Here is a 24,361-nt window from a genome sequence, read left to right on the forward strand (position 1 = left end):
AAAGGATTGAAAGAAGATGTGACTGCTTTAGACAAGGCTGAACTTGATGTGTCTGTGATATAAACAGTGATTATCTAGATCTAAAATTTAGTACAGAAATCTCTGTTGGAGATACAGACTTGGGAGTTAATAGCATAATATCAAGGGATAGAATAAGACTTCTCTTGAGCAATAATTTTCTATTATGACAGAACATGTAAATAATTGGTGGTGGTGGTGGTTTAGTCGCTAAGTTGTGTCCGACTCTTGTGACCCCATGGACTGCAGCCAGCCAGGTTCCTCTGTCCATGGGATTTTCCAGGCAAGAATACTGGAGTGGACTGCCATTTCCTTCTCCAGGGGATCTTCCTGACCCAGGAATCGAACCTGATTCTCCTGCATTGCAGGCAGATTCTTTACCAACTGACCTATGATATTAAATATCAGACCTAATAGCACACTTTAGAAACTGTATGAGGAAAAAAGTTGTGTATGGATAGAGGCTGAGCAATGTAGGGAAGAATAGGCATATCAGAAAAGGATGAAAAAAGGAACTGAATGAGTCTTTCAGCAGGACAGAAGCGAGGAAACGGGAACAGCGCATCCAAAGGACATAACAACAGCCTGACAGCATAGTGCAGCTGAAGAATCACTGGCAGTTCAGGGCCTTCTGGACGCTGCTAAGAAATCCAGCCTTTAGACACTGAAGAATTCTGTATGAGAGAGTAATATTGTCAGATTTTTTTTCTCTCTTATTTTTTATCTTTGCTTTTATTTTCTCAGTCAGATCATTCAGGCAAGAATGAGGAAGAAATATGAACCTGAGGGAAAGTGTGGAGACTTGGGAGATTATTTACTAGCTCCAGAGGAATCATGGCATGAGCTGAAGCAGTGGCATTGAGGCTGGAAAAAAGATATTTAACTGATTGCTATGATATACATGTATAACAAGAACTCAATTCAGTTTTTTTTCCCCCTTTATTACAAATATAAGTGTTCTGTCTTCCAGATTTCAGTTGCAAATATTTCATGGGTATTAATTATGTATATCAAAATGAGTGAAAAGGTAAAAAAATATTCATAAGCTATGACTGATTAACGTGTCATCGTCAAGTATGACTGAATTCATTATGATCTTGATAGAACATTAAATCATGTTTAACAAAGACAAATACCAGCTGAACATTGTCACGGACTGAACTATGTCCCCCATCCTCAAACTTATATATTGAAGCCCTAACCCCTAGTGTGACTATATATGGAGGCAGGGCCTTTAAAGAGATAATTCAGATTAAATAAATTCTTAAGGGTAGGCCCTTTAACCCCAAAGGACTGATGCCCTTGTAAGATGAGGAAGAGGCTCCAGGGATGTGCATGCACAGAGAAAGGCCATGTGAGGACACAATGAGAAGGCACCACCTATAAGCCAGTGAGAGAGACGGCGGGAGAACTCACCGCCAACACCTTGATCACAGGTTTCTAGCCTCCTGAACTGTGGGGTAATAAATTTCTGCTATTTAAACCACCTAATCCGTGGTATTCAGTTATGGCAGGTCTACTGAACTGATACAAATACCAAACAGGATTTTTCAAAAATTCAAAATAACAGAAGGTTTATATACTTCCAGTTCACAAGTTTAACAATTATGGTCCATACGCGGGACTAAAGCCATCATAAATAAGACAAAATTGTGAATAAATGCATAAAGTATAATCGCTAAAATTGGTTATTCAAATGTTAAAATGGCACTGCACTTTAAAGAGATACGATGAATGAGAAATTAACAGAATATGTGATATACAAATGCTATTGCATAGAAGATAAACTATACTAGAATGTACTCATAAGATATTTAGCTTGATAAGTTGCAATAGCAAAGAAAAACTTCTGAAATAGGGCTATGAAACATAGAGAAAACACAGTATAAACACACAGCATAAAACTAATTTACAAAGTATGAAATTAGAAAATATGATACAACATAATCAAATGAAGTAAGTAGAGGAGTAGCCAATCAATCCAGAAAATATATATTCAGTTGTTTTAGAAGGCATCATGGTGATTTAAAAGCATTTTTAGAAAAATATAAAAGAAAAGGCACAAGTATAATAAGATGCCTAAACACAACTTAGAATTCTCTTGAGAGTTATACTGTATACATAAACTACTTATGAAGCTATCTTTCTAACACCTAAATAAGACATTAATAAACAGGTATTTAAGGTCGGAGTGATTCTGTTTTCAAGTCTGTATTCCCCAGTTCAGATTCTTGTAGTAGTCAGCGTATCTACAATGAAACATTTAATTCCCCACTATATTTTAAAAGCCTCTAGAAGGATTTGCTAGAATGCATACTGAAAAAGTATAGACCAGCAGAAACACAATAAAGCTCCTAACCTTTAGGCCAATGGGTCTTATTAGTCTTTTAACACACTACAGCATATATTTACATGCTACATGCTATTGAAATAATGGAATTATATGCTACCTGTAATTTTGCTTTACCTGTAGCAGTTTGCCCCATACATGCAGGACGTTCTCTGGACCTTGTTTTCTTCAGAACCATGTGAAACTGGATCGGTTGCCTTCTGCACACATTCAGGACTGGGCGGATTAGAGCTGGATTCAGGTTGAGATTTTTGAGGCTCGTCACAGAAAGACTTGCTCTGGGTACTGGAACAACTCTCAGAACAACTTCTCACCACGCTGTCTTTATTTGAACTTCCCTTAGTGATGATCTTATGTTCAGAAACCTTACCAAGTGCCTCCACTGGGATTTTGCTTCTCTGTGGATTAGTATTAGCGTTATTTACCTCTGTGTTATGTAATGTGGCTGCAGAAAATGACTGTGGCATTTCCTATAAGACAAATCAGGAAATAAATCATAAGTAAAGCATGTTTCAAAGGAAATGTGTAAATTTAAGCATAAATGCATGAAACTGTAAGATTCGTGCAATACGTGTATTTTAAAACTTTAAGATCCATATTTTAAAGTTACTAAAAATATCATTGTCTATGTCTCTAGTTTAATAACTTTGAAATAATGTTATTAGAAAAGGAATTTACAGCTATGTCAAACCTTTACAATCATGACAAACATTCAGTGAAAAATAACCAGAAAAATACAAATGAAACATGAGAAAATCCAACACTTGCTCATTTGAATATAATCTTTCCCCCAAAACCTACATGGCTCTTAAATTTCCTGTTCAACAATGTGCCACACTCTTCTGCACTGTTCTTTTAATTTCTTACAAGCTACTGTAATACTTTATTTCTACCCTCTATATCAAGATTTTTTCCCCTCAGCTGAATGATGAAAATGATCCTCCTTCACAGAAAAATTCACATGAAAACTATCTTATGACCAACTTAGAAAATAAGATTCCTTTGAAGTGGTATGAATAACAGTTTCAGTTTAACGAATTAAAGGTATTTTGAATCAAGTAAGTATTCTCATTAGCATTACAGAAGCTTTTTAATATGTACTTATCATAAGTACAAAGAGTAAGCCTAGTCTTATCCTATTAAAAATGATCTCTTAATTACTTATACTTTCTGTGCAGCGGAGACATTGCTCAGATAAACTCCAGTCCTCATGGTAAGGATGTGATGAAATCATATTAGAATGAAATTAGATGAAAACACACACAAATGTTCACCCTTGCGTATAATAAGAACTCACGTATGCTGGCTGTCTACTGGAAAAAGCTGGTTTTAATGTTATTTGATATCCAACAGCTGAAATTTCTTGAAGATATTATCAACATGACTTTTTTAGACTAATTCCTTAGGTGTTTCCATAGTTTTTTCTTTTTTAAGAAATATAGTAGGCCAACTTTCAAATGTTATCCAACTTTCAAATGTTATCCAAACTGACTAGAGACCTTGAGAAAAGAACCTAGATCAAATCACGGTTCTTGTATAGTAATAGATAACCAGGTGGGGCTGGCCCTCAGTTGATGGCATTCACACCACATCCTGCCGACATATACACTCTTTCCCCACAAGCTGCTCAAGTACACCCCAATCTCATCTCCCTTTACTATAGGACCCCAACTAGTCAGGATCTGTAGCTGTGGGGTGGAAACACAGCAATCCTGACCCACCTCCTTATCTGCAGTCCCCGACTGGCTCAACTCTCACCAATTTTCTTTTTCTCTGTTCAGGTAGTAATGGGATAAGTGAGCAAATCTTTACTGGCTAAGCAGGGCCAGTAAAACGTCAGTCTCTTGTTGCTGTTGGCATCTCAGAACTCCACAATAAACGCTCTTTGAGCACATCTTTTCTCTTGATTTTAGAAAGGGAGAAAATAACTTCTTCCACCAAACACAGTACTCTCCCAAATCTTACAACCTTCTTTTGTCTCAGTTCTCTAAGTATAAAGCCTGGGGCGGGGGGGGGGGCGGCGCGGACAGTGAATTTTTCATCCCTTTCAAAAGGTCCCATAGTAAAAAGACTAGCTCTCACTGCTGAGGGCTCCTTTCAAATATGAGAAGCTTACAGTGAGTACTTCTGCCCTGGGTGTTGGGCCGCAGCAACAGTTTGGGGACAATAGGGGAAAATATCCCACTCCTGTCATATTTATTACAGGGGAAAAAAGGACACAGCTAGGAAAGCATTAAATAAAGGAGAATACATTTATGAAACACTGTGCAGAGACTGAAAAGAATGAGGTAGATCTCTCTCTACATATATCTAAGGATTTTTTTAATTAAAATATATATACATTATACACACACACACTATGATTCTATCTAGGTTGTAAAAGAACATTCCCTACATATCTATTTGATTACTTACCTATGTAAATCCAAATGAAAAGATTTAGAAGGGCATAAACCAATATATCAGTACACAATGAGATGGAAGGAAAAGGCAAATCAAGATTTTCATTTTACTTTAACATGCGTCTGAATGCATTTTTGACAAGCATCTACTATATTACCATTTAAAAAAAATGAAAAGCAAACCGAGAAATACAATAAAAGATATGAACTATAAAGCATCATATTTCAACTCTCTCTACTTCTATGAAATGTAAAGAAGGATTTATTTTTTTAATATTTTCACAAGGAATATGTTTAACATGTTAATTTATTCCAAAAGAGAAAGGAGTAATAAAGTCACAGATATCAATACTATGGATCGGGGGTTATCAAATATTTTAAGAGGCATAAAAGCTGGAATTCATAATGTTCATTATGGAACTCCATGAAATATTGATATTCAGTAGGCCCTTGGCATTCAAGAATTTAACATTTGTGGTTTCAATTATTCATAAATGGTCCCAAAAATCCATTACATGCAGTAATTTGTAAGTTTGCTGAGACATAAATTCGTACTATGCCAGTTAAAAAGCTCATGAACCAGACAGAGCAAGTCACTGAACTGGCAAATGAGAGAAGAGGAAAGATGGAGGGTTCTCTGTAATTGGAAGAAGTAGGGGAAGGCAGAGAGCTCCATATTTTATTTTATATCTGATACCCACATGGCTTATGTCCCAGATGACATGAAAATGTGAAGAATAAAGTGTAGGAGGCTAGAGATTCATGACAGAAGAGGCAGATCTCCTACACTCTGTATAAAAATACATGCTACAGACCTCAGGAATTGAGGAGCATGGAGCTGGTAGAAGGTGACCTTGGTGCTTGAAGTTGGCTAAAATGTACTATATTAAGGTTATTTGGGCAAGTAAAACAAAAAAATCTGCCTGCCAATGCAAGAGACGTGGGTTCGATCCCTGGGTCAAGAAGATCCCTTGAAGAAGGAAATGGCAGTTCACTCCAGTAATCTTGCCTAGGAAATCCATGGACAGAGAAGCCTGGAGGGCCACAGTACAAGGGGTCACAAAAGAGTCAGACACGACTTAGTGACTGAACAACAAACTTAACAACAAGGCTATTAAAGTAGCCTGTTAAGTTCCCCAATAAGTCCTTCCTTATCTCTCAACTCTCTGAAGGTTTCTTTTTCTTTTTCCAGCTTGTGGGATCTTTAGCTCCCAGACCAGGGGTTGAACCTGGGCCCACAGCAGTGACAGCACTGAGTCTTAACCACTGAGTCTAGACCACCAGAGAACTCCCCATCTGAAGTTTTAATAAACTTCAAAGGAGAGAATAAAGAACTTCCCCTAAAACAAGCTCAATGAAGCAATTTGCTATTGCCTCCAAGCTGCCCTTGGAAAGAATGTTTGTGCTAATAAACTATCTTACAAGTCCTGCATCAATACATTAGCTCCCACATGTTAAGGAATAAAAAGTTCTCAACTCCAGCCTTAACTTCACTCTTGAACTTCAAACTCATTCACAGCATACATGAACCGTGAACTTCCAGATGTTCAAGCTGGATTTAGAAAAGGCAGAGGAACCAGAGATCAAATTGCCAACATCCGCTGGATCACTGAAAAAGCAAGAGTTCCTTGCTTTTATCTACTGCTGCTTTATTGACTACACCAAGGCCTTTGACTGTGTGGATCACAATAAACTGTAGAAAATTCTGAAAGAGATGGGAATGCCAGACCAGCTGACCTGCCTCCTGAGAAACCTTTATGCCGGTCAAGAAGCAACAGTTAGAGCTGGACATGGAACAACAGACTGGTTCCAAATGAGAAAGGAGTACATCAAGGCTATATATTGTCACCCTGCTTATTTAACTTCTATGCAGAGTACATCATGAGAAACACCGGGCTGGATGAAGCACAAGCTGTAATCAAGATTGCCGGGAGAAATACCAATAACCTCAGATATGCAGATGACACCACCGTTATGGCAGAAAACAAAGAAGAACTAAAGAGCCTCTTGATGAAAGTGAAAGAGGAGAGTGAAAAAGTTGGCTTAAAATTCAACATTCAGAAAACTAAGATCATGGCATCTGGTCCCATCACTTCATGGCAAATAGATGGGGAAACAGTGGAAACAGTGACAGACTTTATTTTTTGGGGCTCCAAAATCACTGCAGATGGTGACTGCAACCATGAAATTAAAAGACGCTTACTCCTTGGAAGAAAAATTATGACAAACCTAAACAGCATATTAAAAAGCAGAGATATTACTTTGCCAATAAAGGTCCATCTAGTCAAAACTATGGTTTTTCCAGTAGTCATGTATGGATGTGAGAATTGGACTATAAAGAAAGCTGAGTGCCGAAGAATTGATGCTTTTGAACTGTGGTGTTGGAGGAGCCTCTTAAGAGTCCCTTGGACTGCAAGGAGATCCAACCAGTTAATCCTAAAGGAAATCAGTCCTGAATACTCATTGGAAGGATTGATGCTGAAGCTGAAATTCCAACACTTACGCCACCTGATACAAAGAACTGAATTATTGGAAAAGACCCTGATGCTGGGAAAGATTGAAAGTGGGAGGAGAAGGGGACAATGGAAGATGAGATGGTTGGATGGCATCACCCACTCAACAGACATGAGTTTGAGTAAACCCGGGGAGTTGGTGATGGACAGGGAGGCCTGGCGTACTGCAGTCCATGGGATTGCAAAGAGTTGGACAAGACTGAGTGACTGAACTGAAATAAACTGAGTCCCATCACTTCATGGCTAACAGATGGGGGGAAAGTGGAAACAGTGACACTAGTGACTAAACAACAGCTAGACATTTCTTCCTCAATATTCTATGCATCTCACACTCAAAATGTCAAATTCGAAATCCTCCCTCTGTATTCTGTACCACAGTTTTGGCCAACATAATCTATCAACTTGTTTTCGCCAGAAGATGTGGATAAATTTCTTGGATGACTGTCTTTCATTTCTTCTTTACTTTCCCCAGATCTAAACAAGTGCTGCAGTGTGTTTCTTAAATATTTCTCTAATTCATGCCTATCATACTTAATATTAGTGCCTCAGTCAGATTCTCTTCATGACAGTGTCAATGACCTTATCCCTCTGTTTTTAATCTTATTCTCTTCCAATCTCTCCTTTGAAAAGCTGATAAGATTATCTCTGGCTGAAAACATTTCAAAGTCCTCCTTCAATGAGTTCATTCACACTACCAGCTTCATCCTCATCTTGCCCTGCCGCCCAGCTCTGCACCAACAATGGTAAGAACAATGGTCCCCAGGATAGTCTTTGGACCCTCTGCTCTTATACCTGCTGCCTCATCTACCTGGGATGGATTCCTTCGCCTGGTTCATGCCCACTGCCCTGAGGATTGGCTCAGGGTCACTTCTTTCCGGAACTCCTCCCTAGAAGCTGATTTATGGAGTCCTCCTCAAAGATTGCCATAAAAATCAATGTGTTGTCACTTTATTTTAGGATTTGAATCATGTGCCCCACAAGACTATTTGCTCCTTATCAACTATGTCTTTTTCATCTTTATGCATTTAACTCCACGTTCCAGCATACTGCCTTACATATAACAGAAAGACTGCTTAGGGTAATGATTATTAGAATGGTCTTTGAGCTCAATAAATGGTTGTGGGTAATTTTTCAGCCGTTGTTGTTAACATGTATTACTACTATTTGCTTAATGAATGCTTATTAAATGAATGAATGAATAGATGTTTCTGTGGGACTGATCAGAGACATGCTATAAATGGTACAACCCAAATAGCCAATCAGGAGCAAAGGATATAAGATTCCTTGATGTAGTAAACCAACACTAAGAAGTTATGGGGATACAGTCTTAATTAAGAGAGAGCTACGTAAGTAAGAGTTATATTCTTTACCTCTCCTGTTATTTGGTCATTCAAGAATCTAGTGTACTAAAGACAAATGAAGATACTCTTAAAATATCACCTCTCTACCAGCTTTCAGGAATAAACAACCTATTTTTGGTAATGTTTCAAAGATGTTATTGAACATCTAGATCTTCTGATATTCCTGATAACTTAAGTTTTTTCTTTCTGAACAACCTAGATTGCAGTTTTTATAGCTGGCAGAAAAGGCTTGACCTTTCTTAAAAGTTTCACTTGTGATTATCAAACTTTATGTGTTGCTTTAAATACAGTAAGACATGTATACTACAGATTTTTTTCTGGGAAGAAAAAAATTTCTCTTCTTAGGAAAAAAAGGCAGTTACATTGCTATTGTAAAAAATCAATAAAAAGAAACCTCAATTAGATAGAAGATGGAGCTCTCGTGCTCTGCGATGATAGCAAAGCCCAACAAGAAGAAGACTCCTCTTCTTTCCTGGCAATGATTCAGCCAATAAAAGAGCCACGGACTCTTAGTTGACTATAGTTGACTGTAGTCCTGCCAACCTCCTTTTCCTCTCTCTACGAGTTCTCCTTCCCTTACAGTGAGGGAGCTTGCAGCAGAGGCTTGCCAAGGTTAAAGACCTCAAATTGCTGATCCCAAATAAACCCATCTTTGCTGGAGAAACATCTGGAAGTCCATTTGTTTCAGGTCAACAGTTTGGTGGCCTATACAGGGATCAGAAAAGACCTTCAACAGCTCCAGGGCTGGTGAGCAAACAGGTGCAGCATCCACAATCAAGTCCACTGTAATCATTGCTTTTTCTCACAGATCCTGGAGTTTGAAGGTACATGTTTCTCCAGGATGTGAGCTCATACCCTCTTTGCATTTGAAGCTCTCTGAGCTTTGTTTGGAATCTACTTTGAGTTTTAATCTTCCAGGTTAAGGCCTTATTCTGCATGAGGGTACCCATTTGGCACTTTGGTCTGACTTTGAGATCAGACTGTTTCAACTGAAGTCAGCTAGGAAGCCTTTAGCTTGGCTTCTCCAGGACCAAGTTATTTCTTTAGAATTGGCTGTTATTAGGCCTGCAAGTTGTTTGAGTTGCAAGCTGTTTGAATTGAGCTGTTTAAGTTGTAAATTGTTTAAGCTGCTTGAAAATTATTCTTTTATTATAGAAGAAAACCTCTGAGAAGTAAGATTCCAGTTACCTAAATATTTTGAGGTTACCTCACCCCCCACAATAGATACTCAACTGATTCTCTGCTTAAAAACTAGTCCTTCTTTATGTGCATTTCCAACTAAATGGACCAACCTGACCAAAGACAATTTAGAATATCAATGGCCATGTGGGAAACTTTTGAAATCCCCAAATTTAATTCTCTTAAAGCCAAGATGGATTACAGTAGCTCAAAAGTTTCCAAGACTGAATGGAATGACGATTTTGATTGATATTTTGAAGCTTCCCAATGTTATCAGAAGTTTAAAATTGCCTCTCTGCAAAATAAGATTTTAAGATTAACTGAGGCATATGATTAAAGAAAAATAGAATGGTTTCTGAAACTTCAGGCTCTTCCTCCTTAGCTTCTTTTTCTCAGGTTCCACATCTGGTGCCAACTTGCCTCTGCCTTAGCTCCTACACCTTTGGCACAATCTTCCTCTTCTCTTCTACACTGTCGACACCTCCTCTCTACCCTCATCACACTCATTCTCCTGCCAAACTTCCTATTTTCTCTGAAACTCTCCTTACTCTCTTCCTCTGAAACTGCCAGAACCTGTCCCTTTAAAATTAAGCCTTCTGAGAATCCAGATGTTAAACTCTTAGTTTCTTACATTCCTTGGACTAAAGCTGAACTGTGAGCCACAGTCAAAGACTTTCCCAAAGACTTTCCCAAAGTAACAGAAGATCCTCATTGATTTGCAGAGGAATTTAATATAGTTATTCAAACTTATCAACCTGGTTTCTGACTTATATCATCTAATTTTATACTTGTCAGTGAAGACTGGGCCCAGCACTGGATAAAAGCATCTAGTTGGGAAAATCTTGAAAGGTCTCTAGAATTACAGCTCAGAGACCAGATCACTAACTTATTATATGATCATGTGTGCATGCTCAGTCTTTTCCAACTCTTTGCAACTTCATGGACTATAGCTGGCCAGGCTCCTCCATCCACGGGGTTATTCTGGGGGGAAGACTGGAGTAGGTTGCCATTTCCTATGGTTCCCCTGCCATTCCTCCAGGGGATCATCCAGGCCCAGGGATCGAACCTGTGTTTCCTGTGGCTCCTGCATTGGCAGGTGGATTCTTTACTCCTGAGCCACCTGGGAAGTCGATTATATGATCACACTTCAGCAATCATGAGGCAATTTCATCAGGTGATTTCTATGGCTTTCTCAAAGCCTGTTGATTGGAACAGAATTCAGGCCTGTACACAAAAATCTGACGATCCTATTCATGACTATTACAATCAACTTCAGATTGTTTTAAAGGAAAATTATACTCTTCTTTCAGATGTTGATTCCACCTGGGTATCTATTAACCCCAGGTTTATTACTTAAACATAAACTGAACTGGGTTCTTTCTTTTCTAGTAAAAAGGACCAGGACAGAATGGGAAACTATCAGCTCCATATTTAGCTCATCTGGCAAGCCAGCTCACTCAAACTCTAGATGGATCACCCAAAAGGAAGACTATCTTCAAACCACCAACTAACGACTCCAAACAAAACCAAAACCCTCCCTGTTTCTGCTATTATTGCAAAGAGCCAGGACATTCGAAAGAGATTGCTACAAATATACTGTTAAATACTTCAGATGCCTTCAGTCCTCTAACCAGCCTTTCCAACATCTGCCCAATTCTCAATGACAGGACTCTGAGAAACAACAGGGGCTCTTCCCAGTCTCCCCTCTCCGTCAACCTGGAAAAACATTTCTACAGATTGGGGACAAGTCTATTCTAGTCCTAACTGACCCTGAAATCATACTCTCAGGGCTCAACACCACTACCATAGAGCAGTGCGAACACAGATCAACTAGTGGGATTTCTAACGAGCCTCAAGAGGTTCCTGTCTCTGAACCTATTCCCTTTCACTTAGGCCCTTTGAGAGATGCATACCCCTTTCTCCTTAGTTCCTTGGCCCCCAACTCATTTATTAGGCTGAGACTTCTTAATGAAGTGTCATGCTGGAATTTCTTTTTCCCAAAAAGGGGAAATAATTCTAGAATTTGACAACAGTTATCAAAGTAATGAACCAGGTGAATGAAATGGTCCTTTGACATCTTTTATTTGGTTTGCCTCTGATAGTACTAGAGCTAATACTGATCTGGAAATATTGATCACTGGTCCCTAGTTACCACTCCCCTTATGGGTAAAATCTCCAGTTGATACCGGCAAAACTCACAGCACACATCCCAAGATTCAAATAGATCCCTCAAAAACCACTTAACCAGACTTAATTAATATTCTATAAGAAAAGAAAGCCCTGAAAGGCATAAAGACCATAAAAGAACATTACAAGGCTCAAGGGCTCACTAACCCTTACACCAGTCAGATGAACAAAACCTAGGGGCGGAGGGTGGAGGTTCCTCCAGGATCTCTGAGCAGTAAACAACATTGTTATCCCTTGACACTGTTGTTCCTAATACCATAATTACTAACATCCATTCCAGTTGATGAGGCTGACCAATATCTTTCTGCCCTCACTTAGGAAGAAAAGCAATTTACCTGGACAGTAATGACTCAGGGTTTTGCTGAGAATCCTTATTTCTTACAAATACTAAAGGTTGATCTGGATTATGTAAGGTTCCCTAGAGGTTCTACTTTGTTGTAATATGTGTTTCATTTGTTTCTTTGCTCTCCTTCTCAAGCCTCCTCACAAAAAGACAGTATCCACTTGCCAAAGCTTTTAGGAACATAAGGTCATCAAAGAAAAATTACAGTTTACCCAAACCCAGGTTTGATATTCAGGGCATCTGATATCAGCACAAAAGTTTTAAGGAGATCCAGATACACTTCATGATATCCTAAGCTTCCCCAAACCCAAGACTACCCTGCTATATGCTAAGTCTTCTTGGGCTGGTTGGTTATTTCCAAAGCTGAATTTCAAATTTCTCTCTTATGGCCAAACCTATGTATGCTTTATTAAACAGTAACAATCATGACTCAAACTTACGGAAAGAACCAAACAACACAGCCTTTAAAGCCTTAAAGTTGCGTCTCATGAACCCATCTGCCTTTGAGAATCCCAATTATCAGATTCTCTTTTTTTCTTTCCTTTTTATATACAAAAAGGAAGAAAATGCCCTTGAGGTACTCACCCAAAACCAGGGGTCCACCATCAACCCACACTGCATTACAGCCAGGAACTGGACTCTGTGGTATAGGGATACCCTGCTTGCCTTAAAGCCATTATGGCTACTGCTCTTTTGGTTAAGACCACCAAGAAAATCACAGGATCCCCTTTAACCATTTTTGTACATCATGCAGTAGAAGCCCTCCTGAATTCTCATCACAATTAATATTTCTCAATCAGGTGCCTTGTGTCCTAAGAAGTAAGTCCTTTCATTAACTTCTCCTCACATAACTCCTTTATGCTGGACCTGCTCCTCTTCTCCCCTCTGTCACCAAAGAAGCCCCTAACTGACCACCACAGAGGACACTGACTGACCGCCTCCTGACTCACAATGGTTTACAGGAAAGACCTCCGGGTAACACTGACTTCTCAAGGTTCACTGACATTCTTATTTAAAAGGTAACAATGGTAAAGACGCTAGGTATGCTTTGCCACTCCTTTTGATGTTGTTGAGGCAGCACCTTTACCTTTGGCTACTTTGGCCAAACAGGCGGAATTATACACTCTCATGTGGGCTTGTATTTAAGCCAAGGGCAAAGCGGCCAATATTTATACTGATGGTATACACTTTTACAATATTATACACAAATATAATAGTTATACACTACACAGCAGCTTATGATTTTGGAATCCTGTGAAGCAATGTGACTTCCTTACTTCCTGCTGAAATAAAATTTTAAGTGACCCTTATATTTACTGGATGTAATACTTTTATCTGCCACTTTAGGTATTACTAATATTCTGGGACATTCTACACTTGAGTCTCTGGAAACTAAGGGAAATAACTTTGATGACATTTCTGCAGGGAATGTCAATAGCAAGGGGCCAATAGCAATGGGGCCAATAGCAGGCTGTTGGTCCAAAGAGAAATTTTCCCAAATGATAACTTTAAAAAAGAGACTAAAGAAGCCTAACAACTGGCTTCAGAAAAGGAAAAACAAGATTGGAAATTTAAAAATTGTTGGTTTGATAAAAGAGGAAGCTCTGGTTTAGACTAATAACCCAGTCCTCCTGGACACTCTAAAATCCCTATTCTTCAGCACTGTACATGCATTAAACCACTGGTCTACTGACAAAATGATAGCATTCATCAATCAATATTGATGTGCAAATATTAACAAGGCCATCAAAAATATCTACTTCACTTGTCCCACTTGTCTGAAATACAACCCAAGAAAGCTTGTTTATGATGTTCCCAGACAATTTAAACAGCCCAATGAACCATTCAAGGTCTCAAAACTTGCTCTGGCTCATGGATACAAATATGTTTTAGTAATGGTCTGTGTGTTTTCACACACAGACAGGCATCGCTTGCAAACACGCTACTGCTTCTTCTGTGGTTAAAGTCCTTTTAGAAAAGATTATCCCTATCAGGGGAATTCCTCTCAAATTTCATGGCGATCAAGGAACACTTCTTATTGGTCAGGTACTTCAACAAGTCTGTGCTATTTGGCCAATTTTCAACACTTTCACTGTGCTTACCATCTTCAATCCCCATTTAGTTGAATGCACTAATGGCATTATTATTACTCAGTTGACAAAATTAGTAAAGGCCCTCCAAAAATTTTGGCCAAAATGCCTTGGCCAAAAGCACTGTCATTGGTCTTTCTGAATCTCAGACCCACCCCTTTCAGAACTCATAAGCTCTCGCACTTGAAGACAGTCACAGGATGCTCTTGCTTCTTTTGACTCACAACTGGTAAAAGGAGAGATACTCCAATATAGCAAAAGCCTAAATGCTATTAAAAATAACTGTGTTTTAGTAGAGCAATCTTTTCACAGTGTACTCCTGGGGGATAATGACCTAAAATATACCTGATAAACTGGATATTTTGTCTATTGGAAAGAAACACCTCCAGAAGAACTCTCTTCAACCTCACTGGAAAGGCCCCTATCATGTACTGCTAACCAGCCTTTGCGCCACCAAACCCCAAGAAGGAGCCTCTTGGATTCACATGACACATATAAAAAATGTACCAAACCCTGACTAGATCTGCACATTATCTGATGACCTGAAAGAAAAGATTTCCCAGAATTGAAATAGATGACATCTGATGAGACAGCTTTCTGAAGATATCCAGACCAGGCCTGTTGGCAGCTTGTCTGTCAAACCTTTGATGATGACAGAACACTTCAATATCCTCCAATCTCTATGATTTTTATAACATACAAAGTTTAGATTAAAAGTGCCTGAAAATTCTTCCTCCCACCTCTCCTTGATACTTGAATGTGACTTCAATAGGTTTCCAATCTGTGTACTTTCACTCCAATGTGAGATGCCACACCCAGCAAAGGTCCCTCCTGGCACTAAAGGACAAAAAGTCACTGAAAACCTGACTCTTGATTAGCAATGCTTTCAGAGAAAAATCTTGACCAAAATGGGGAAATATAAAAAATTAAATAGAGTTGGGAGACCAGAAAGTACAGTTCTCATGCCCTGAGATAACAGCAGAGTGCAAGAGGAAGAAGAAAGAGTCCTCTTCCTTCATGGCAAAGACTCAGCCAATGAAAATCCATGAAATTTGTTTACTATGGGCTATAAAAGCATTCTCTTTCCTCTGCTGTGCAGGAACTTGCACCCATGGCTGAAGACTCCAAAATACAATTCTCAACTGATCCCAAATAAACTAATCTTTGCTGGAGAAATATCTGGAAATCTATTTGCTTTAGGTCAATAATACGTTTAGAGGGTAGAGCAGAGAATATTAGGGTTCAAAATTCACATAAAATGTATAGTTAAGTTTTTATGGTCAATATATGTGAGTTAGAATACATTTTGTTTTCATTTATTAAGCTTGACTCCATAAATAAGCAGAAGAGTTAAGCCTATAGTGATTAGACCCTGCTTTCTAGCTGGAAGAAAGGATCCTGTTTCTCACTAGAGAGGAGGCAGGAGTGAGGGGAGAACTATAAAAAACCTGATTCTCTGGGATAGTGGCTGAGATTTCAATCAATCCAGTGCATACTATTCTTTTTTTTTTTTTTTTTTTTTTTAGGATTTGATATTGATTTATTCTTGTTCATGCATTTAAAACATATAATTTACTTCAAAAGTCATGTCACACCACAAGCATTATTCAACTGTATAACAAGGTTTTACATGTTCATTTTGTCTATGTTATATTTTAAAATCTATGTGTTTTTTCTTTTTTTTTTCATTTATTTTTATTAGTTGCAGGCTAATTACTTTACAATATTGTAGTGGTTTTTGTCATACATTGAGAGTGCATACTATTCTAAAAGCAATCCTATTCCTTTGGCTCTCTCTGAGACTAAACAGATGGAGACCCAGAGAGCTTAGCCACAGGACTACAAGGATCATGAAAATGATAATTTAAAGCCACTCTTCTCCTGAAAGGAAGAATACCTGATCTTTTTGTCCCAGAGTCATCTCTTTTTTTTCCCCTCCTTTCTTTTGAAATTCATCCAATAATCTCATTTTCTTAGAGTACCCAGTATCAAAGAATGCTTAAGTCAGCCAAACCATTCTAATGAATTAGCAAAAACTGAAAGAGGATAGAAAAGATTTATAAATACTGCAAGTAAACCCAGAAGTAATTCTGCAACAGGCTGTTAAGAACTACTCATTAATTGTTCCTCTCAATATTTACCAAGAGAAAAGTAGTGACAGGCAGTCTGAGAATGACCAAAAACCCAGAGTTTCAAAAGGGAGGTACCAAATTATGTCCAGAGTCAAGTGGTCTCCACCTATTTCTCAGTCTGAAAATTTCTAAATTAAATAGCTCTGTTTTCTACATTGCAAGTGCTATATTACAAAGCCAAACAACAAAATCAAACAAAATAACAAATCTTGAGAAACAATATAAAAAGCATTTTTGGTTTTTCACTGATATATATAGCATATAATTATCCTAACTAGAACATTTGATGGAGAAAATAAACAACCAAATAATGAATATTTTAAAAATCACCTTGGATGAAATGATAGACTCTTCCTGATCATCATTTTTGCACTTTTTTCCTGTGTCTTGCTCTGCTGATGTACTTTCTGAACTTCCTGATGAAATTAATCGCTTTTTTCCTTGCTGTGTTATGTTTACTTGGGTTTTTTCTTTGCAGACTCTTTCTTTTTCACTTTCCCGGGTTACGTTATTATCTTAACCATACACAAGCACATAAACACAAGGAAAAAGAAGAAGAAAATTATCTCCTGTACCTTCAAATGTCAATAATCCATACCCCCCCAAAAAAAGAAATGAAAACAAAAATAAAAATGATAAAAGAGCAAACACTAAAGTTCTATCTATATTAAGGCCAATCTGAAAATGCATATTTCCAAATCTCAAGAAGTATTAAGCAACACCATGGCCAAGAACTCCAGCCCTGAAGATATCCAGGCCAAGAGGCTAATGTGGGCAAGCACCATGCTTTAACTGTTTAACCTTACCTCTCTGAACTTTGGTCTCAACATTTAGAAAAGGGGAATTATAAAAACTCATGGAGTTATTAGGAGGAGTAAATCAGGTAAGACACATAAATTATCAGAGTATCACATGTATATTAGTTATCATATGGATAGTTTCTTAATTTTAGCAATGAATTTTTATAACAGAAAATCTGACCTATAGCAATCAATGAATTTTACACATACTTACTGAGCCCCTACCACCTATATTGAGAAATGCACCTTAAATTACCTTAAAGACAGATTAAAAACCTAAAATAACTGAAAAGGGAAAGCAACCTCTACAAACTTAACTAATAAAAGAAAATAAATCTCCAATAACAATGGACACTGCATTGTCATAACCCTTATTCAAGGTTCAGTGTAGTGGAGAAACTTAAGTCAGTATCATATTTTGTTAAAAAATTTATGAACTGTCTAATCAGAAAAGAAAAAAGATCTAAAGAGGGAAATCTTCATGGTTAGTTGTCTTTCTTCTCTAATTTATGAGGGCAGAGGCTTCCTTCCTGTGCCTTCTTCACTATTCCCTACTTTGTGTCTCCAGCATCTAGACCTGCGGCTAACACAAAGTTCAGTTCAGTTCAGTTCAGTTGCTCAGTCGTGTCCGACTCTTGGTGACCCCATGAACTGCAGCAAACGAGGCCTGCCTGTCTATCACCAACTACCAGAGTCCACCCAAACCCATGTCCATTGAGTCGGTGATGCCATCCAACCATCTCATCCTCTGTCATCCCCTTCTCCTCCTGCCCTCAATCTTTCCCAGCATCAGGGTCTTTTCAAATGAGTCAGCTCTTCTCATCAGGTGGCCAAAGTATTGGAGTTTCAGCTTCAGCATCAGTCCTTCCAATGAACACCCAGGACTGATCTGCTTTAGGATGGACTGGTTGGATCTCCTTGCAGTCCAAAAGACTCTCAAGAGTCTTCTTCAACACCACAGTTCAAAAGCATCAATTCTTCAGTGCTCAGCTTTCTTTATAGTCCAACTCTCACATTGATACATGACCACTGGAAAAATCATAGCCTTGACTAGACGGACCTTTGTTGACAAAGTAATGTCTCTGCTTTTTTTTTTTTTTTTTTAGTTGGTCTTGTTTATCTAACTTTAATATGCTGTCTAGGCTGCTCATAACTTTCCTTCCAAGGAGTAAGTGTCTTTTAATTTCATGGCTGCAATCACCATCTGCAGTGATTTTGGAGCCCCCCAAAATAAAGTCAGCCACTGTTTCCCCATCTATTTACCATGAAGTGATGGGGCCAGATGCCATGATCTTAGTTTTCTGAATGTTGAGCTTTAAACCAACTTTTTCACTCTCCTCTTTCACTTTCATCAAGAGGCCTTTTAGTTCTTCTTCACTTTCTGCCATAAGGGTGGTGTCATCTGCAAATCTGAGGTTATTGATATTTCTCCTGGCAATCTTGATTCTAGCTTGTGCTTCATCCAGCCCAGCATTTCTCATGATGTACTCTGCATATACTGGCACTCAATGAATATGTATGAGTAATTAAACTGTGAGCATAAACAGAAAATTGTCCAAAGGTCCCTTGAGAGCCTGGATACAGGTATGTAAGGCAATCTGTAGTCACTATTCTAATGTTCTAAAGCAAGGGTTAGCAAACTTCTGTAAAAAGCCAAAGAATAAATATTTTAAGCACTATGGGCTGTATATTTGTCACAACTACCCAATTCTGCCTTTGTAGTGTGAAAGCAACCACAGATAATACATACATGGATGAGAGTGGCTATGTTCCAAAAAAACTTTCTTTACAGAAACAGGCAGTGGGCTGAATTTGGCTCATAAGCTACAGTTTGCTCAGAGCTGTTCTAAAGGATATTGAAATGACCTGAAATTGATAATAAAAATTGATAATATGGACTAATAGAATATTATCCATATTATTAAACAGGAAAATCACTGAACCAATATAAAAGTAATATATTTATCAAAAGAAACACGTATAAACTAATAAGTAAACTTGGCATCAATTACTTACATCTTTGTTTTAAATCTAAATTAGGACAACATTTCCTACCATTTTAGAAACTGTCAGAAATAAAGCTAAATGGAACTGACTATATCGTTTGATGACACAACAGATGTGAATTGTCAAACCAAGGGAAATAATCAGTCATGATATTGTCTACTATGCTAGGAACTAAAAACTATAAATAAGACACAGTTTCTGCACAAATGGCAGGTTACCACATTCCGTGTGTCACAGATGTACATAAAAGTCTAAAATTTAAAAATACACATTTGTAATATTCAATTCTTTAAAATTCCAAACGAGATACTACAAATATTCCTTCTAGGGACCAGAGCTCTTTCTTTTTGCATAGCAAGAAGTCATTTTGATATTGTTTAAATGTTCTTCACAAAGCACATATAAGATAAATAAGTTAGCTGGCTCATCTATCTATTATGCTGTACTCAGTCGTGTCCAACTCTTGGCAACCTTATGGACTGCAGCCCATGGGATTGTCCTGACAAGAATACTGGAGTGGGTTGCCATTTCCTCCTCCAGAGGATTTTTCCAACCCAGGGATCAAACTCGCATCTCCCGTCTCCTGCATCACAGGTGGATTCTTTACTGCTGAGCCACAGGGGAAGCCCAATGGCTCATAACAATCTTTATATCTGGTATATAAAATACATTTTTCTAAATTCAGGATGAGTACAGTTAAATGATAAAAATGTAAAAGAAATTAGCTACTATTACAAATCAGTTTATTTTGAACAATTACTAACTGCATTTACTTATATGAGCCAATTACACTAACAGTACATGAGTGCTAGCTCAACTATATGTAGTAGGTCATTAAAATCATATCCATCTAATTTTATCCTTCAAACAAACCACTCCTAACAGCCATATTAACAATTTTATATATATATTTTCTCAGCTTTTTCTTAAGTTTAAGCAAATACAAGAATACACACAGGACTAAAAGTATACATGCTATTACTTCTCTGGGATAAATATCTAGAATTGGAATTTGTGGACCAAAATTTGTCTGTCAAATTTTCCATTATTCTAGGCTTCCCATCATCTTAGGAAAGTCTCCCAGAAGTAATAAAAACCTGTTTCCCCAAATTTTCTTCAAATGCCTTAGTTTCAATTTTTAACATTGGTTATTAATTCAGTAGAAGCTTATTTATAAATGTGACATGAGCAGTGAGTGCTCTATTATTACTTTCTTCCAGATGGACATCTAATTCTCGCACATTGTATTTAACAATATGCATCCTTTCTCCACCAATTTGAATTGATAATTCCTTATACATTAAATGTGTGTTGTTCTAATCTGCTTTGAGGTGTTTCTTTTTTACTGGTCAACTTAACCTATTCTTTTTTTTTTCCCTTTAATTTACTTTTTAATTGAGGTACTTAACCTATTCTTTTTTTTTTTTTTTTTTAGTGGAGTGCAGTTTATTACACCGGCGGGCCCAAGGCAGAGTCTCCTCTTAGCCAAGGACCCCGACCAGCATTTGTGAAAATCTTTTATACCCCATGTGTCCAAACCCACTACCCCAATTCCCTTGAGACTTACATAAACAAAGGAAGGGTAAATACAACTACAATAACCCCATCATTCACGTGTTATGTGTTCAAACAGTCAATAATCAATAAGCCCGCAGTTACATTCCAGATAGTTAATAACTGATAAGCCTGTGCTTACATTCTGATAGATAGTGTCCGGAGGCAGGGGTGATTAGTGTCTGTTTTCTCTTCTTCAAGATTGCCCTGCCCAGAGGGGGGTCTTATCCTTCCATTGTCATTCCCACAGGCGCTAAGCACAGAGTTCAGAGTCCACTGGAGAGGTGGCCGTGCATGATCAGCACAGACAGGCCTGAGATGGAGTCCAGGCCCTATGAATTCCTTCTTCATTCCCCCCTCTTGATGCTCTTAGTTTCCATAATGAGCATCATTTACCTTAGCCCTCCTGCCACCCACATGAGAGAATGCTATCAATCTCTGGGTTACAAAATTCACAAGGCATTATAGGAAGCAGGGCCCACAAAGCAGTATGATCAAGATTACTCTAACAACAGTTCATTAGACATGGCTTTCACTTCATTTTGCATATCCTCCAAGGCAGCAGATACATCTTCAGACAGGTCAGGGATGTACACACCATTCGCCAAAGTCCCTCCTTGGGCTGCTGTGAGTATGTCTAATGCCATCCTATTTTGAATTACTGCCTTCCTCATCTGAATCTGTTCTTCGTTCAAAGCTTGAATGGCTTTAGTACTGTCTAAGAGGGCCTGTTTAATGAAATTAGTTAAGGCCTCTACCTTAACCATGATATCCGTTGTCCCTACAGAGGGTATAAACAAGGCAGCAAGATAGTCATACCATTGGAACACAGATCGTGTCCATCTTGCATGCAGATAAGGCAGGTTTACTGGAGGCTGGTGTAGGCTAGGCTTAATTCTGCCATGAGCGAAAGCAAATCCTAATGTGCAACGCCGCACCCAGCCAACTGGTAACCATGGTCATAAGTTAAGCCCACAGAGCCACTGGGTCCCACTGGGGGCTACCCAGTGGATTCCAGGATTATATTTCCAGTCGGAACCAGGCCACTGAGCAGACTGATTTACCTTACCCAGTTCCATCTGCTGTGAAATCCTATCCCCCCTTACCTGAGGCAAATTTGTTGACACCTGTTTTATTATGGGAGGAGGCCTCCCATACACAATTTCGTGCGAATAGCCTTGGGACTGTGGGGTCATCCCGAGTCTGAGCAGAGCCATTGGGAGCAAGTCCACTCAGGAGCAGTCAGTCTCTCTGATCCACTTGGAGAGTCTCTTTAAGTGTCCAGTTTGTTCATTCCACCATCTCAGAACTCTGGGCCTCCTCTTTGTAGATCTGTGCCTTCTTCTTCGACACAAGGTAACCTGCTTCCATCAACAGCTGGAGCAGTGCATTTGTCCCTTTCCAGCATTTTTCTTGGTCTCAGGCAGCCAGCTTAACAGTGCTAGCTGCTGCTCTGTAAAAGTCTATCTCGGGCCCTCCGGAAAACCTCATCTGCCCCAGGGACAGGACAGTCCTTCAGCCGGTCCCAAGGGAGGCCCTGGGCCCATTACAGCCAAACCAGTGTGCCCGGCGCCGAGCTTTTGGCCACTGGAAGAATGAATGCCCTAAGGCAAGGAAGAGAAAGCTCCCGCAGTTGTGGGGCTTGCTGACCTGGAAATTAACTAGGGCTGCCAGGGCTCAGAGATATCAGGTCCCTGAGAGCCCATGGTAACCGTAAAAGTGGGGGACCAAAACATTGACTTCATGGTGGATACAGGAGCAGAACTGTCGGTAGTAACAAAACCTGTGGCACCTCTGTCCACAAAGACTACCGCTGTAACTGGGGTATCCGGAGAAGAGATGACTAAATTGTTTTGCCAGCCCAGAAAATGTCAGATGGGGGGAGGGCACCAAGTGATTCATGAATTCCTCTACATTCCTGAGTGCCCAGTACCCCTGTTGGGAGGAGACTTGCTCTCCAAACTAGGAGCACAAGTGACTTTCTCCCCTGAGGAGAGGCCCACCTTCTGGACGGACTCTATGACTTATTTGCCCTCTCTCTCAATACCAACCCAAGATGAGTGGAGGTTGCATGAGCCTCTGAAGGCAGAACCGGGTGGGCCAGAAGAGCATGAGAGAGAGCTAACTCAATTATTCCCTGAGGTCTGGGTGGAAGACAACCCCCCCCCCCCCCCGGCCCAGGCTGGCTGAACATCATGCCCCAGTGATAATGGAACTCAAACCAGGCACCATCCTGGTTAGAGGGTGCCGGTACCCGCTATGGATGGAGGCCTGAACCGGCATATTGCCCCACATCAATAGATTGAAACAAGCAGGCATTCTGGTAGAGTGCCAGTCAGCTTGGAATACGCCGATCCTGCCAGTCAAAAGGGAAGGAGGACAGGACTGTAGGCCTGTACAAGATCTCAGGCTAGTCAACCAGGCTACTGTGACTTTACATCCCACTGTTCCAAACCCCTATACCTTACTTAGCCTCCTCCCACCGAGGACTAAAGTTTACACTTGCCTAGATCTCAAGGATGCCTTCTTCTGCATACACCTCGCCCCAGCATCACAGCCCATCTTTGCCTTTGAATGGGAAGATCCAGTGGGGAGCACCGAACAACAGCTCATCTGGACTCCCCCACAAGGGTTTAAAAACTTCCCAGCCATCTTTGGGGAAGCCTTGGCTTCTGATCTGGACTCATTCCATCTGGAAGAGTATGGATGTCAGCTCCTACAACAGGGGGATGACCTGCTGTTAACCTATTCTTATTCCAGAACTATCAACTACTAGAAGCAGGCACTGGACCAGATTGTGATACAGGAAAGTTCTACTTTAAAAAAAAAAAAGAGAGAGATATTTCTGTCCTTGAACATATATTAAAAAATCACTTAATTCATTTTCTACAATGCTGACATACCTATAATGTCAAAATCTAACATGGATGGCACATATGGAGAAAAATATTAGCCATACTTAGGAAGATAGATGCAAATGTCCTAAATGTTTATAAATCTATCAACATAAAATAATATGCCATCATGATAAAATGAACTTATCCCAGGAACACAAGCATAGTGCAACAATAGGAAACCTACCAACATCATTAATTACATTAATATATGAAATGCAGAACTGTTTCTATACCAAAAATTTTTTCAAAAAATTCAAGTTATCCCTGAATCAATCAACCCAAACATAATAAGAATATCAGAATCAAATACCAATAAATGCTGAAATACTAACACAATTCCTGTTAAAATCAGGAACAGAGATGCCAATTTTATCCATTTTTATTTAAAACTTATAGGATCTAACTTATGAAATAAATGCTTTTAAAGCAATAAATAGATCAGAAGAGTCAAAATTATCATAATTCTATAGATATGACTATACATCTAGAAAATCCAAGAGGCTAAAAAACAATCAGAATTAGTCAGAC

At 39.0% G+C, this 24,361-nt stretch overlaps 1 protein-coding gene across 5 annotated transcripts in view; it reads right to left on the reverse strand.

Moving 5' to 3' along the window:
- The window catches only part of APLF (aprataxin and PNKP like factor), a 103,848-nt gene that overhangs the window by 32,943 nt on the left and 46,544 nt on the right, over positions 1-24,361 (reverse strand). For all 5 annotated transcript variants that reach the window (XR_006343467.1, XM_043917610.1, XM_043917611.1 and 2 more), the window contains 2 exons: positions 16,906-17,090; positions 2,486-2,838 (listed from right to left, as the gene is read on the reverse strand). Coding sequence is in view for 4 of the 5 variants with exons in the window: in XM_043917610.1 (XP_043773545.1) it covers positions 2,486-2,838; positions 16,906-17,090 (538 nt within the window). In the remaining variant the exon portion in view is untranslated. The remainder of the gene's footprint in view (positions 1-2,485; positions 2,839-16,905; positions 17,091-24,361) is intronic.

The sequence above is a fragment of the Cervus elaphus genome, chromosome 11, assembly GCF_910594005.1.
Source record: "Cervus elaphus chromosome 11, mCerEla1.1, whole genome shotgun sequence".
In the NCBI taxonomy this organism is placed as follows: domain Eukaryota; kingdom Metazoa; phylum Chordata; class Mammalia; order Artiodactyla; family Cervidae; genus Cervus; species Cervus elaphus.